Genomic DNA, 13,151 nt, shown 5'->3' with positions numbered 1-13,151 from the left:
CTGCAAATGAATTCCAGACGCGTGCGCCCCCTTGTGCATCTGGCTAACGTGGGACCTGGGGAACAGAGCCTCGAACCGGGGTCCTTAGGCTTCACAGGCAAGCGCTTAACCGCTAAGCCATCTCTCCAGCCCCTTCTTGGCTATTTTTAAAGTAAAGAATTATTGTCTTTGATCTTCAGTAGTTTCTTGACAATATCTGTAGTTGAAAATTTATTTAACCTACTTATTTTGTTTGATTTCCTTTGTTTGAATTCCTCATGTTAATATTTTTTGTTTTGTTTTGTTTTTTGAGGTAGGGTCTCACTCTAGCTCAGGCTGACCTGGAATTCCCTATGTTGTCTCAGGGTGGCCTCGAACTCATGGCGATCCTCCTACGTCTGCCTCCCGAGTTCTGGGATTAAAGGCGTGTGCCACCACGCCCGGCAACAAATTATTTTTTAATTAACCCTTATGTAAATACTGCTTCTCATTTATTACCAATCACATGTCTTCTCAGGATTCCTCATTATGTTCTGTGACCTTTCCCTCCAGTTTTCCATTTCATTCATGTTCTCTGTTGCATTATAGGGAATTTCTTCACCTCTGTCTTCTAGTTAACTGCTGCTCTTTTTGTCTAATCTAGTGTTTAATTCACCCAGTTAGAAAATGCTAGCAGACTTCACTGATATCTTTGTGTTTTATGTGATTCCAGTGAATGCCTCCTCAATATCCACATGCAAAATCTTAACATGAATGCTGTTTCAGTATTTTTGTTACAGCAGGAATGGTGTTGTCTTGTATTTGTTAAGCACATTTTCTACTCACACATGAAGTAAGAGTCAGGCTCTGAATATTTACAACTGCTTCTTGTAGGTCCTGCATACTGTCCACTGCTTTGTTGGCTCACTGTGTTGGAATTGCTCATGTTAATGCTGCCTTCTATTCTTCCAGACAATATTTAATCCACTGTCTAGCTCTGCAATATTTTGATATAAAAGCATTGTTTTGAGCATAACTACAATATCATACCAACTTATATATATATTTTTTCTTTTTTAAAAGTTAAGGACTGGAGCTGGGCGTGGTGGCGCACACCTTTAATCCCAGCACTCGGGAGGCAGAGGTAGGAGGATCCCCATGAGTTCAAGGCCACCCTGAGACTACAGAGTTAATTCCAGGTCAGCCTGGACCCGAGTGAGACCCTACCTTGAAAACCAAAAAAAAAAAAAAAAAAGTTAAGGACTGGAGAGATGGCTTAGTAGTTATAAGGTATTTGCCTGCAAAGCTAAAGGACCCAGGTTTGACTCTCCAGGACCCATGTAAGCCAAATGCACAAGGGGGTGAATGCATCTGGAGTTCATTTGCAGTGGCTGGAGGCCCTGGCACGACCATTCACTCCCTCTGTCTGCCTCTTTCTTTCTCCCTCTCAAATGAATAAATAAAATATATTTTTTATAAAAGTTAAGATTGTGCCTTGTGTGACTGTGTAGGCCTCTCTTTTGGGGAATTGATTTCCTGGGTGATTTTTCCGTGTCTATTGCAAGCTCTTAGTGGAGCCCGCCGTGTCATCATTGTTATGTCAAAAATATTTTGAGGCCAGGGCATGGTCGTGTATGATTTTAATCTTAGCACTTGGTGGCTGAGGTTGGAGGACCACAGTGAGGTTGAGGCCAGCCTGACATACAGAGTGACTTTCCAAGTCAGCCTAGGCTACAGTGAGACCCTACCCTGAAAAAAAAAAAGAAAAAATAAAATAAAACAAACAAACAAAAAATATTTTGACATTCTGAGATTGTGATAACCTTAAGTTCTTTATTAATAAAAAGTGTTCTTAAAGTACTTGGTAAAAGATTTGAAGTGCTATCTAATTGTGAATTATTTTTATAATAATGGTGCTTTTCTTTCAAAGAATTCCGAGAATTTTTCAAATAGTGTTTCAGTGTTGTCTTTTCTGACACTGTTAAGGGGAAGGAACGGTGGACAGTGGGCCAGGAAACGGTGGCAAAGAGGAAGGGACCATAAAACAAAACGGAAAATTAAATGCTGGAAGATCAAGTAGGAACTCCTAGCTCAGTTCTGGCCCTTTGTTTTAAAGTTGTCTCAAAGGACCTTTTCTATTTATTTGCCAGTTCTTGCTTCTCAGGGACCATGGAAATTTTGGGGGGTGTGTGGAGAGGAGGAGAATGGAATAGGACGAAAGGAGATATGTAGTAAAGGAAATTTGCTAAAATTTACCAATTGAACTGAAAAAAACAAAACAAGAACAACAAAAACCAGTGCCTGCCTTATACAAGCTATATTTTCAGTCACTTCCCATGGGGGGGGGGCGCTCCATTGGTGGGCGCATGTGTGCCCATTTGAGCAGTCACATGATGCTGCCAGCCCTTTCCCTGGGGGACCCTGCGGAGCTGGCCACACCTGTGCACTCTCATTGGCAATGTGCCCAGTCACAAGACTGTGCATCCTAGGCAGGTGAAGAGAGGTGAAGTAAACAGATCCCTCCTCGACTCACCGCCAGGGCTGCCTTGGGCATGGATGGCAGTGTGAAACGGGATCTTGTTTAAGCCTACACCTATTAAGGTCGTGAACTTCTGGAAGACACTAACATTTTTAAACTTCCATTTCTTTTTTGCCTTTGTCTTCTAACTTGTCATTTTTAAAAATTACAAATTTATCAACTTACATGTTAAAGCTTAGTTTTCTGATGAACAGGGAGGGGCACTGTACTTCATCTTCCCGTCTCGTGTATACAGTTTCACAGGCAGTGGGGGTGAGTGTGCGGAGAATGGAAATGGGAGAGTGTGGATACTTCTGGTGTGTCTAAATTCAGTGTTGCTTAGGTTTCTGATACGACTTACCAAATGAAACATTCACATCAATAAGCCATTAACTGAAGGAAACAGAGTTAAATTCTTAAGCTTATCTTTGGAAACCTAATTTTTTTTCATATAATATATTCCTGTGTGAGTCAAATTATTATTTCTAGTTTTTATCCTGAAATGTATGTATATGATAATAAAATATATTATAAAATGTGAGAAGTATGTTATGTTTTCTTTAAGTCTTTAAATTTTATGCAGTTCTTATGTTTGCAGAACATTTAATTGCCAGGAATGTGTGTGGCTTCTATGTGGGTTGGGAGAGCCAGAGAGCTTTGTCCTTATTGAGAATCAGTGTGATGAAGTAGTGCTTTCACTTCTCTTTCTCTCATTTTCTTAGGAAAGATCACCCTAGCCCTAGCTGTGTATAAAAATAGGAGGTTTTGTCAGTAGCAGGTAGGTGGTGCCCTGTTGCAGTCTTTGACAGCTTCTCAATGAAATTCACTTTATCTGGTGCTTATACATGTATTTCAGTGAGTTTTGTAAAGCTTGTGTTATAAATGACTTAAAGAGTAGGGATTTTAACATGAAAGTTGAGTGGCCTTCACCTTTAAGAGTTGGTCTACCCCATATAATGTCTCAACATTTAAACTCCTGATGATTTTTATGTGCTAAGTGCATAGATTTACTGCTGCAGTGTGAACATTTTTAAATTAAAATATATCTTTCATTCTGAAGGTATTGATTTACACATCTCTGTGTCAATCTTAAGTCAAGTGAGTTTTCCAATAAGTTCAAAAAGATCTGGCAGGGCAAGTTAAGTTTATTAGATTTGCTGGAGGTTTATTTTTTTCTTATCTATGTTTGGGAATCTCTATTTTCTTTATTTTAGATTAAATTTTATTTTAAAAGTATTAGATATTTAATAACACCTTCCCATGCTTCTTAGTAGTTTTATGAATAAATTGTCATTGGAAACCTTGCCATTCTTCATTACATTAATGACTTTTTGGCACAGTTTTTTTTAAAGAATGTAACATATTTTCTTACATTATCATAAGAAGTCATCGTTTGAATTTTACTTGTATCAAAAACTAAAGTCTTTTTTTTTTTTTTTTTCCGAAGTAAGGTCTCACTCTAGTCCAGGCTGTCCTGGAATTCACTCTGTTGTCTCAGGCTGGTCTCGAACTCTCAGCAATCGTCCTACCTCTGCCTCCCAAGTGCTGGGATTAAAGGCGTGCGCCTCCACACCTGGCTTAAAGTCATTTTTCTTTATATACTTCTTTTTTTTAATTTTTTATTTATTTATTTGAGAGTGACAGACAGAGAGAAAGACAGATAGAGGGAGAGAGAGAGAATAGGCGCGCCAGGGCTTCCAGCCTCTGCAAAGGAACTCCAGACGCGTGCGCCCCCTTGTGCATCTGGCTAACGTGGGACCTGGGGAACCGAGCCTCGAACCGGGGTCCTTAGGCTTCACAGGCAAGCGCTTAACCACTAAGCCATCTCTCCAGCCCTATATACTTCTTTTAACTTAGGAAAACTTACACATTTTCAAACAACCCCAGTGAAGCAGCACACTGGGGCCCCCTGGAAACAGCAAAGCTTTGGGGGCAGTGCTTTATGTGACCCAGTTTCCTTCTATGTCCGCTGCATTTCACAGGTGACACCTTTCATGTTTTCCCTAACTCAGAATATTGTTTTCTCGTTCTTAGGATCGATGAGCGGACCACTTCTGCATCACACCCCAAAATAAGCTGGTGTTCTTGGCTCATCACGTTATGCACTCCAAGTTTAATGACGTAGTCATTTTGTGGCCATTTTTCATACGTAGACCCTTTAGACTGGCATGAGTGGACTCATGTACGATTAATCCATCGTTGACTTTAGATGATGAAAGTTACAGCAGATATGATGTCAAAATGTGTGAATTATGTGGGAAGTGGGACGTGGCAAGGAGTATTAGCAATCAATAATACATCATTTCTAAGTGGGTAAAAATGTCTTATGTGAGAAGAATATTGCAGAAAATGGTACGGAAACATAAACCAGGGTTTTATAAAGTAATCAATTGATGGAGGAAACACTTCTATTTGAAATAGTTCTGGGCTGGGAAGGGGCTCAGTGGGTAAGGCGCTTGCTACACCTGCGTGAAGACCTGACTTTGGATCCCCAGAACTGACATAAAACGGGACATAGTAGTGCACATGTGTAATCCTAGTGTTTCCAGAGCAAGGTGGGAGGCAGAGACAGCAGAATCCCTAGAAGCTCCTGAGTCCACTCTCTTGGTGTCTGCAGTACTGAACAGTAGTCAGTGCCAAACAGAGAGAGAACTGAAGACCCTGACCTCTGCGAGAGTCTTGTGCACACCATGCCCCACCCGCAAGCACATCACCCTCAGACGCAGTGCAGCATGCGAGCTTTAGCCAGGCACTCCCTCCTGCTATTGACGTGAGTCTGCACAGTGCCTTCCAATTCCTTTCATTTCTCTTTTTCTTTTTTCCCTAGGTACAGTTTGCGTGTGGTATGATGTTATGCCACTTTTTTCTTCATGATACTTTAGCATTTGTAATCATAACAGGGTATATTTCTTGCTTTTGAACAATTAACACCTCAGGAATTCCATTTGCCAAGTAACAAAATGTAATTTTGTCTATAGACAGAATATCTGATTACAGTAGAACTCCAGAGCTAACACTTTGTAATCACTAAAGTTATTATTAAGTAAATATTATGCTAAGCTATTTATGCAGACTTGTTCACTTAACCTTACCACAAGTATAGACAACATTATATTGTGTCTCAGTTTTACACATTGGGAATTCACAGCATAGCTTAAGTAATTCCCTCAAGGTTATGAAACTATAGCAAATGTCAGAGCCCAGACTGGAAACCAGGGCTTCGAATTCTCCTCTGTTGCAGTGTATCAACTGCCTCTGCACACAGGAAGAATCTTTGGTTTTACAATCAGTGTTAACTATATTGTCTTTGCTTTTTAGGAAAAAAAAAAAAAAACCCTAAAAATTCAGTTGGATAATTTTCTGGCTTAACATGTGATTGTGATTTAAAAAAAAACAACTGTATTTAGTTATGGTTCTAATAATGCTGTACATATAAGCATGTCTAGATTTCTAGTTAATCTTTGTTGAGTTAAACATGTACTTGTAATAAATATTATTCTTACACAATTCTATTTATGCATTATCTATTTAACAAATATAATATGTATTTTCCCAGGCATGATATTGGCAATTAATGTACTTTGTAGTTTCCTATTTTGGAATTTATTTGAAAACTGAGTTGAGCAAAAATAAAACAATGTTTAAAAGACCAAACTATGATCCCACTGCTTGCTGTGTATTCAGTCATCTGCTTAATCCTTATCCCCTTCGCATTGTCAATACCCATCTAATTCCACTTTAACCACAGTAATTGGCTGATGGAGTAGAAGATATAGATTTGTTTTCTTGATGACTCCTTGACTTTTTTTTCCTCTGGTAATACTAATAGAATTCCAAATCCGTACTCGTGCGATCCTGTCATGAGTAGGTCAACAGTCATGTCAAGGTCCTATTGGAAACCTCATAGCCAACATCTTAATTTAGACTTAGCTATCTTTTTCACTTGTATGTGCAATTGTAAGCAATTTTTTCAAGTCGCACCTCTCCATTATAACAGAATTCATTTAGTTCAAAGGGGGATAGTTCTGCATGTGAATCATGTGGCTGGCTACAGTGAAGTAAATGGAAGACATCACAGTCTTGGGGCCTCAGTCTCATGGTTAAATGTTTCTGCTTATATAAATGTTCATGTTAAATGTTTCTGTTTTGGAATTACATAGACAGGACAAAAATAGGACAACTGACTGTTTTCTTTTTGTAATCATTGATATATAATTTATGGTAGCAAATATGAACATTTGAGCAGTATTGGCAGTCCGTTTACCCTAGTAATGCATTCATAATGTAAAATGCATTTTAAGATTAGCAAACCACTGTTACTGGGGTTTGAGAAGCATATAATGCAAGCAAAAACATTGTAAATGTCATGAATGTGTAAATGAGTTGATATGTATGTACATGTTTATATATGTTCATCTGAGTATACATAGGCCTTTTATGTATTTTGTTTTCTCACCTTACAACTCTGATTAGTAGATGTTTCTGTCAATTGTGTTATTTTTGGTTATATGAAAATTATCATATAGTATTTTAGGTAGTAAACGGTATCAGTGACTAGAATCTATTAGATTTCAAAAAAACATGCAAAAAATGGAAAAAATTGGTGAAAAACTAAAACCTTTATGAGCTTAAAAGGCATTCTGATTACCCTATATATAGTTTTACATTTTATAATTTGTTCTAATATTGTGTATTAAATTGAAATGTAGAACAGGTTTTTGCACTGAATTTGTCTTATCTGTTACCCTGACAGAGTGGGCACTGTGCAGGACCAGGGAGGTGGCATTATCATACTAATAGGTTTCTGTACTGTGGTTATTTGTTTGGAAGGCCAAAGCAATCAAACTGGAGCACATAAAGAACTCCAGCCGCATGTTCTGTGTGAAGCAGTGATCTTTTACATCAGTTGTATTTTACATCTGAGCCACTTGCAATTTTAACCAGTAAATCTAAAATTTTATTTGGGAAAATAAACTTTCCTAGGTTTGCTTTTCTATAAAATGCTATTTGATTATTCTTTAAAATAAAATATTACAAACCAGTATGTTTTCCTTAAGATAAGAATGGAATGTGGTCATCTTGAGAGTATTTTTAATATCATTCCTTGGTTTTGTACCATGTTGAGAACTAAGAATTGAAAACCTTTTCAGGACCTAAACCATAGATTTAATAATGAGGTCTAATGCCAGGTTTGCAGACTTCTAGGAGTATGATTTTAGGTAAAATGTGAACACATTTTGTGACACTGTTTCCTCATTTGTAAGAATAGGGACACTTGAGTCTTTTATTAATTTTTTTAAGCCTGTAAACGATACCAGTGTTAAGTACAGTACCCAAGTCATTTCAGAGATAATGAAAAAAACTTACAAGCACCACCCTTCCAAACTCCTGTGGATTTATCAGGGATTAAATAAGGGAGATGACAATCTTTAACATTTCAGGTGCTGAGTATCTGAGATTATATCTCTTATCACTGAGTTTAATCTTGAGTTTGTGCTTACAGTAGCTTCATAGATAAGCAAACTCTCTGGGATCCAAAACACTCAGACCTGAGTGAATTTGAACTGCTATGTTTTTGCTTTTGCAGGTGAGACTAGTGTGTTTACATAGGAGGAATATGTAGAGGCTAAATGAATATAATACCTATCAGTGCCCAGAGCCCGACTGATGGCTATGTATGCTCGTTTGAGTCCTTAGCTGTACTTAGATGCATACGTAAGTACCTAGAACCTGACTGATCGTTATGAAATCTCATGGGAGTACCTAGATGTACGCAGAACTTGATTGATCATCTTGAATGTTCATGTGACTACTTAGATGTACTTAGATGCTTATATAAGTATCTAAAACCTGACTGATCATTATGAATTCTCACTTGAGTACCTAAATGTACTTAGATGCTTATGGAAAGTGCCGAGAGCCTGAGTGGTCATGTTAGATGTTCAAGAGTGTCTAACACCTGTAAGTACCTAGTGCATTCTCTTTGTTTAGGTGTGTGATTGTCCCGTTGACTGTTTTTATTCACTTTGACAAGTAACTGGTCAACTTTCTACAGTCAGATGAACCATCCAGTAATGAAATCTCTTCTGAGAGCCATTGCACACTGCAAGCATTGGGAAAAGGCACTTTTGACTTAACCTAGCAGTGGAGCTCTTGGGGATTCCCAGTCCAGTTCTAGGCAGTCTACGGAGAAATCCTGGGCTTCTTGCTTTTAGTCTAAATTTCCATGGAAGCTTCTGGGGCACAGGTTTGGTGGGACTTAGAAGGAGGAATACAATTGAGAGAATTATACTATTGCAACTGAATGCCTGAAGATACTAGAAAGGCACATTTTGTGTCCTCAAAGGACTTTTCATGCTCCCTATATTTTCCTCTTTGTATTTGCTTAGTGTTTGGAAAATGCACTAAGAAATAATATGTCAATGATGGTATGTCTAAGAATAGTCATTGTTTGTCTTCATATCCACACGTTGATTCTTGTTCTATACCCATGTCCAGATTATTCATTTCTTTGTTTTTCAAAACTCATCTCTTTAGATACCAGTTTTGCAAAGTAAACTTTCATGTTTGATGTAAAATAATTAAGTCAATATATTTAGCTAAGTCATTAATTGAGCTTTTTCCTACATCTTGTTCTATGAGTATTATAATTTGGTTGTTAACATTATTTCAGCATATTTCTGTAGAATAATTAACAGCCAGGACAAGTTGATTATAAAAAGGACATCTAGCAATTTTGACACTGGGAATTAATTGTAAGAAAAAAGACGTATTTGTGCTTTGGCTAAAACTAGTAGTTCAAAACATGAAGTCACCTTGGGCTCTTGAGACAAAAAACAAAAAATGACATTCCTTTTCATAGTTTCTTGCTTGAAAGTTTATTCAGACAATTAATCTGCTTGTCAGCTCTCTCTTTTTCTGCTTAATTAAATTGAGAAAATAGTTCTTATTTTTCTTAGATCACTCCAAAGTTCATGTTTGTTGATTTATTTTTAAATCACATTTTTGTGTCTGTGCTTAAATGGTTCAGATACTTATCAGAGGTCATTCATTCTAGGGGAAAAGGATGACATTCAGCTGAACATTTCTTCCCAATTTTAAAGAATATCTCTGTAATTAAAAGAGCTTTAAACTGTGTAGTCCTTTGCAAGGAAGAGCTGACATCAATGGTGGCACTCTATTTTCCTTATTTTTTTTCAAGTGACCACAATTATTTTAATGCTTGTAATGCAACTTTCCTCGTTTTACAGCAACAAAAACCTCTTCAGATACCTCACGTTGGTTAATGCAGAGAAACTGTGATAGTGGGGTGAATTTTGTGCACAAAGAGCTTTTGGAGGACATGGAGAGGACATCTGCTGGATAAGCTTCCAGTGTGATGAGAACGATAATAGATCTGCCACTTGTGCAAAAGACAAGTCATCATTTACAGTATTTGACTTTAAAAAGTGTCATTTTATTTGTTTAGAAAGCATATTTTAGATAAATGAGCTATGAATATTAGTGTCAGATGTCTTTCTTCTTATACTTTTAATGTTTTGAATCTCTAGATATCTTGGTCTTCTTTTAACATGTCTTTAATATGTACAAAATTACCTGTAAATTTTATTTTTATGAAGATTGAACCATGGTTGCCAAGAATTCTTTATTTTGCATTTTTTTCCCTTCCTTGCCCTGGAATAGTAGGTTTTCATCTTCAGGATGACCATGTCTATAGACCCAGTTGTATAGAAATTCATACACAAATCTCAGTACTTAACCTCATCTCAAACTAATTTAATCAGAAAACCAGAACTTCAATGGGATATAACCCATATATATTTTTCTAAAAGAGACTTGCTGATTCTAATGGACATATAGAGTGGGAAAACTAGACAAGAAAGAATCAGAAAGAGTGGTGATTATGGTTTTGTTATTATGGGTAGATCATTTTAGTTTATTTCCCCCTTCTCCCACCCAAGTCAGTGTCTCACTCTAGCCCAGGATGACCCCAAACTCCTACCTCAGCCTCCCAAATGCTAGGACTAAAGGCATGTACCGCCATTCCTGGCTCCTTTTTAGTTTTGTTGTTGTTGAAGGCATGTGCCACCATTCCTGGCTCCTTTTTAGTTTTGTTGTTGTTGTTTGTTTGTTTGTTTGTTTTAAATTAGAAAAAGAGAGAAAACAGACCAAGAGCCAGAGTCTGGGTACATCAGGGCCTCCTGCCACTGCAAGTGAATTCCAGATACATGTGCCGTTTAGTGCATCTGGCCCCACATGATTACTGGCGAATTGAACCCAGACTGTCAGGCTTTGCAAGCAAGTGCCTGTAATAGCTGAGTTATCTCTCTAGCCCTTGTTTTAGTTTTTAATGTGAGCACATGATCCTGTTTCCCCATTGGGCCTATTGTGTGGGTAAAGGGATTGTGTAGCCTCTGGCATAATGGCTAGAGGTGCTGCTGCAAAGGCTGGATGCACATGAAGTCCAGAAAGGGTAGTTACTAAAGTTGTTCTTGATTGTTAGGAGACAAAACCTCACCACAGTCAGGCTGGCGTGGAACTTGAGAATCTCCTGTCTTGGCCTCACTTCATAGTACAGAGAACATACAAATTAAAGTTTTTATCTGAAATTTGCAGAAAAATGAATGGACCTGGAAAGGATTAGACTAAGTGAGGTAACCCAGGCCCAGAAAGCCAAGTGCCACATGTTTCTCTCATATGTGGATCCTAGCTACAGATGATTGGGCTTCTGGGTGAGAATGAAAATACTTGGTAGCAGAGGCCACTAAGTTAAAAAGGAGACATACAGGGAAGAGAAAGGAAGGAAGGAGGGTACTTAATAGGTTGATATTGTAAATATGTAAGTACAATGATTGAGATGGGGAGGTAATATGATGGAGAATGGAATTTCAAAGGGGACTTTTGGGGGGGGGGAATTTCCATGGGATATTTTTTTATAATCATGGAAAATGCTAATAAAAATTTAAAAAATACTTTTATTATCATAATTAGCTATAATATTAACTTTTGTTAAGCTTGTTTTTTGTTGTTTGTTTTCTTTTGAGGTAGGGTCTCACTCTAGTCCAGGCTGACCTGGAATTCACTATGTAGTCTCAGAGTGGCCTCGAACTCTTGGTGAGCCTCCTACCTCTGCCTCCCAGGTGCTGGGATTAAAGGTGTGTGCCACCATGCCCGGCTTGTTGAGCCCTTTTTAAGCATGAACTGAGTTTGTTGTTCCTCCCCACTGGCCCGAACTTGTCCGTATTCTTTAATACCCCCAGTAGCCTCTTTTCTGATTCCATGTCCCGTGTGAAAGCTTACCCAGCCTGCTTCCTGGTTGCCTCTTTGGCCCTCTTGTGGTGGTTCTCGTTCTCTTTTATGTTCTGTTCACACACACACAAAACTAGGATCCACTTAGGAGAAAGAACATGTCATATTTACCTCTGAGTCTGGGCTACTTCAAATAATTTCCAGATCCATAAATTTTTTTTCTGCAAATTTATATAGTTTTTTTGTTGCAGTTGCTTTTGATGAAATTGCCATTGTGTCCAGCCAGTGGAAACTGCATAGTTATGGTGAGGTTTTAAGATGTGCCTTTATTTCCCAAATGACATGAAATCTACTTTCACAATAAAATTGTTCTAGTTGTGTCCTAGAATTACACAAAACACATTATATTTTCTTTTCACAAGACCCAAGTCAGTCTTGACTTCTACTAGATATCTGTATATGTCTTCTAGATAAGCCTGTGTTTTCACCCTTTCACCTGAAATGGTGTCAGTCAGTGCAGTGGTGCATGGGAGAATCATGAACCCTTTCTTACCCTGTTTTTTGCCCTGGATCTTATTTCTTTGAATTTATTTTACATTTGTTTTTAAACTTGTACACCCTTCTGGTTGATTTTTTTTTTTTAAGTATGGTACCCAGAAATAAGCACTATTGAATTGTTGGATATTTGTCTTTTGTCAATAGAACACAGATACTCTCTAGCAGCTTATCATCATTTCTTGGAGTAAGGGAAAGGCTTGAAATATCACATTTAGAATTTAGACTGGCATTATATTGGATACTGTTTGCATTTACACCTAAAACCTGTAGTTGATGAAACTTCTGTCACATTAGAAATTTTCCATTTTCTCTAGAACCATGTGTGTGTACAGTAAGTATATGAATTAACTTTAGTATTACTTTTTTATGAAGATTGAATTTTATCCTCTTAGGATTTTCTTTTGAATCTTGATTCTCTCACCTAACTTCAGATGATGTCATTAACCTTGAGAAACACTACTTGTTATTTATTCTGATACTTAAAACAATGCTAATTAAATTGAAGCCAAGAGTAGGATTGAACACCCCATCCTGGAAATTTCCATATGCATTCATTCTTATCTGCTAGTCAATTTTCTTTACTGAAGTTTGTTTAACTTTAATTTCCCATAATTAAACCCTTGGCCAGTCACAGTTTGCTTTCCTTACTCTTGCAGTAATGCCAATAGATAATCAGATATCTTTGAAGTTTTTAAAATATTTAGTTATTTGAGAGAGAGAGGGGGGCCCTTCTATCATTGTAAAGGAACTCCACATGTGCCACTTCATCTGGCTTTATGTTGGGTACTGGGGACGCAAACCTGGACTGTTAGGCTTTGCAAGCCTTTAAGTACTGAGCCATCTCTTCATAACCCCTTTCTGAAGTTTT

The 13,151-nt window shown here is 37.7% G+C and overlaps 1 protein-coding gene across 10 annotated transcripts in view; it reads left to right on the top strand.

Annotated features, from left to right (window-relative positions):
* Gpatch2 (G-patch domain containing 2) overlaps positions 1–13,151 on the top strand; it is a 176,109-nt gene that overhangs the window by 43,353 nt on the left and 119,605 nt on the right. Inside the window, exons 6-7 of one of the 10 annotated variants that reach the window (XM_045149828.1) lie at positions 3,199–3,254; positions 4,511–5,951. The exons of the other annotated variants lie outside the window; for them this stretch is intronic. Of the exons in view, the coding sequence (XP_045005763.1) occupies positions 3,199–3,213 (15 nt within the window). The 3' untranslated portion in view covers positions 3,214–3,254; positions 4,511–5,951. Of the gene's footprint in view, positions 1–3,198; positions 3,255–4,510; positions 5,952–13,151 lie in introns of those variants that run through there. 10 annotated transcript variants of the gene reach the window in all.

The sequence above is a fragment of the Jaculus jaculus genome, chromosome 1 (assembly GCF_020740685.1).
Source record: "Jaculus jaculus isolate mJacJac1 chromosome 1, mJacJac1.mat.Y.cur, whole genome shotgun sequence".
Classification (NCBI taxonomy): Eukaryota; Metazoa; Chordata; class Mammalia; order Rodentia; family Dipodidae; genus Jaculus; species Jaculus jaculus.
Note: the sequence above shows the minus strand (reverse complement) of the source record. Positions and strands in the feature narration are given on the sequence as shown.